Source organism: Crocodylus porosus, unplaced genomic scaffold (assembly GCF_001723895.1).
Source record: "Crocodylus porosus isolate Cpor-Errol unplaced genomic scaffold, CroPor_comp1, whole genome shotgun sequence".
NCBI lineage: Eukaryota > Metazoa > Chordata > Crocodylia > Crocodylidae > Crocodylus > Crocodylus porosus.
Window position 1 is genome coordinate 8,976,086 of NW_017728920.1, and position 3,648 is coordinate 8,979,733.

General features: G+C 43.6%; 1 protein-coding gene across 1 annotated transcript in view; it reads left to right on the forward strand.

Moving 5' to 3' along the window:
* Nucleotides 1–375: 375 nt before the first annotated feature.
* The window catches only part of NPFFR1 (neuropeptide FF receptor 1), a 29,750-nt gene continuing 26,477 nt past the window's right edge, over nucleotides 376–3,648 (forward strand). Inside the window, exon 1 of the mRNA XM_019538557.1 lies at nucleotides 376–794. Within this exon, the coding sequence (XP_019394102.1) occupies nucleotides 788–794 (7 nt within the window). The 5' untranslated portion in view covers nucleotides 376–787. The remainder of the gene's footprint in view (nucleotides 795–3,648) is intronic.

Sequence of the window (3,648 nt, forward strand, 5' to 3'; positions counted from 1 at the left end):
GAGACAGAAGTCATGCACAAAGAAAGAGTTAACAGTACAAGAAAGAGTTAACAGTACATGCTTTATTTTCCAGTTGGCTTGCAAGCAGATCTGAGTGCTCCTCTTGCAACATTGCTTGTAGTAAGACACTTTTGGATCTGCTCGAGTGAAGGGCTTGAGCATTTTTACAGGACTTAATCCTGTCGCAAGGACCAAACCAAAGGGAGTGGGAACTGGCAAGCATTTCAAGAGGTATCTGTAAGAGAGCTTGGGGACTGGAGTTTGTGTTTTGGTTTTGTGTTTTCCTGCAAAGTATTTTTTTCAGACAAAGGCAAAGCCTGTGAATTTGTTTGACTGAAGCCCCAAACTGGACCCCTCCCCACTTAATTAATTGCTTTCATCAGATTCTACCACTTCAGCTTCAACTTGGAATTGAACAAAAATATTGCTTTCCCTCGGTTCCATTCTTAGAATGGGAGTGGATTGCCCCAGGGACCCTGTGGAATAAGAAACCTGAACTTTCTGGGGGAGTTTGAAAAAAGCCAGCTCCAGTTCTCCAGGTACCTTTCATCATCCCAAAGCTTTGAGATCTCAGGAATGAATAATTCAATGTAGGAGGACTGAAAAACCAGCTGTGGTCCAAGATAGCATTCATCACCACAAGCAGAGTTGCTGCTGCTTCTCTGACAGCAAGAGGCTGCAGCCAAAGAAGAAGAAAAATTTAGAAGCAGGTTTGATCTCAGGTCTCCAGCCCACTTGCAACTGATACAACTTGGTCGGGGAGCAAGAACCAGGGTCAAGCTGTACCATGGAAGGTGAGGACCTACATTTCTTAAGTCCTTAAGAAATGCATTTTGCATGGGTTTAATTCATTCCCTTAGAGTCTAATCCAAGGTCAGTGGGAACTTTTTCATTAACTTGAGTGGGTTTTAGATTAGTCTTTTATATCGCATATGTTTTACTGCAGTATATTTATTTGCTGTTATCAGTGTGGGAAAGCTATTTCACCTTGCACATGCAGATAAGAATAAAGGAAAGAGGAGAGAGAACTGTTAATTTTGGAGCTTCCAAAACAACTGCTGCTTATCTGTTTTTCTGTGTATGTATGCATATGTAGCACTTCGAATTAATACATTTTGCTAGTTTCAGTGCCTTAATGTGCAATGTAATTTAAATTTAGTCAAGTTATAGTGGTTGTGGGAGCCATAATCTTGTATTTCCTGACAACTGTGAGTTTAAAATTTGATTTTATACCTTGCAATAATGCAGGGCTGGCCCATCCTATACTGCAAAACCTGCAGCTGCAGGGGGCACCACAGCTAAGGGGCCCCCTGCATTCATCTGTTCCCCACCGGCACTGTGCTGATGCCAGTGGCTTCACATCCAGCTGCTCACTCTTCCCTTCGCCCCCCACTGCCGCCGGCTTCTTCAGGGCAGAAACTATTTCTTGCAGGGGTCCCAAAAAGTTGTGGGCTGACCCTGCAATAATGTAACAAGGAGTGTTTCTTTTTACTCAGAATGTTATTTAGAAGAAAGGAAGTAAATTAAATGAAAGACCTCTAGTAATCCTTGCCACTGGAAGTTTTAATGCCTTTGTGACACCATGTATTCAGCAAGCACCCTAGGCTAAGCTTTCTTAAAGTGCAGTCCTTTTCTTCATAATAATTTTCTTCTGATGGAAGTTGCATGGTGAACAGAATCACAGTCTTTCTGACCATCCTGGTTTCTTCTTCCACTCTCTCCCTTCCCTGTTCCCACCTCAAGGCTCCTGCTCTTCACTCTCCACTTTTCCCCAGGTTCCTGACCTCGTGCCTTCCACTGCATTTTGTGCTAGGCAGCTCCCTGTTCTTCCCCCTTCAATGCTGGGCTATCAGTAGAGGCAAGAAAGTTATTGAGAGTTCTCAGCCCCAATGCTAAATGTCACAATGGCCCCTGCCATCTGAGGAGCAGTTGCAAGGGAAGTCCCAAACAAGCCCTGCAGCTCTAGGATTGAGCATGCTTAGTGAAGACAGACTCTTCAGGGCATTTAGTTGCCAAATGTTAAAACAAATCTTTATTGGGCATATGGCAACCAAGATGTTTCAGGCTTGTGATCTGGAGACATTTTCCCAGGGATGGCAAAGGACATCCCTGTCACTAGGTGAGTCCTCCACCACAGTTCAAGTCTCTGTTGCAAAACATGAAAAGCCTAGAGTTGCTCAATAAAAAATACTGTGGAAATGTTAGCTTGTATTTTCCTGCAATCGTGTTCTCACAAACAGCTAGACATTTTGATCTAAAACTTTCCTAAATGTAAGCAGACCCCCAGCATGGGACACTTCAGCTTAAACAATTAAAAGCTTATAGCATTGCCAAGCTTTTCATGGAAGGCATCAGGCATTTCTAACAATGGTTGTTTTTGTCTGTGCTACCTATGAGAACCAAGCTGATTAATGTGAGAAATATTGAGGTACCACTGGAGCTGCTTGACTACAGGCAACTTGGACCAAATCCAAAAGTAGCTTTGGAGATGTTGCTTTCCATTCTGTAACACTGCTGTACATTCTCTGCATATCTGGACATGCAGTCCTAAAGTTTACACTCCTTCCTGAGCCCACTGTTCATACAATGGGAATGCAAGTATCCAATTCCTGCTGTTACCAAGAGCACATCCTTAATTCACACACGAAAAACAAACAGATTAGAGCTACTGCAGTCCACTGGGGAAACCAAATACATAGAAAAGATGGTTTCTTACTCAAAAGGAGTATTACTCATGAGTACATTCTGATTAGGTGGACAGACATGTTTTGACCAATGTAATCAGCTTTTCACTGGTCTAAGAAAGGACAGATGGGCAATATAAACTCACCTACATCAGTGTAGTTTACTCAGATCTGGTCTAGAATTATGCCCAAGACAATCCGGGTAGAACTTTACCAGCATACATTTCATCTGTCTGCTTACATCCCAAAGTAGCTATTTTCTCAATGCAGACTGTCACCTGCTAAAACAGCACCCAGTGTGAGCAGCTATCTTGGAATATATGTTCTTCTGTCTGCTTTGGATCTCTGAGTAATTTACAAAACCACTGTAAATTATTCTGATATAAATGTGTCATCTGTCTGAGCCCTGGGTCATGTCTATGTATGCTGATTACAACTGTTTACACTCCTGATATCTCAGTAGGACCAGCAGGGCCAGATTAATGCAAGGCAAACTAGGCACATGCCTAGGGCCCCAAGCTGAAGGGGGCCCAGTCCTTCCCCCTGCAGTGGTGGCACAAATGGCCCTGTCCATCTCTCTTCTCTTCCCTTCCCCTCTGCTGGCCTCATCACCACAGCAGTTCCAAGCTCTGCTCCCCATAGGCAGCAGCACTGGAATGGGGAGGGTGGTCTTGACTGGCTTGGGGCCCATGAGTTTGTTTGCCTAAGACACACTAAAGGGTTAATCTGACACTGAGGACCAGCAAAACACTGGAACAGGAACAATGCCATTTACAGGATATGGGGCTAGGACTCTAGAATAGATCCAGGTCACCAATTTCTCTTAGTGGTGCCTTGGCCATTTTGGGCAAGTCACTTCCCCTCCGTGTTCCTCAGTTTCCCCTTTCACCATTTATCTGATGTCTTATTGCTTTAGACTGTAAGCTGATATAGGACTTTTTTACTTTTCATTGGTAAATCAAGT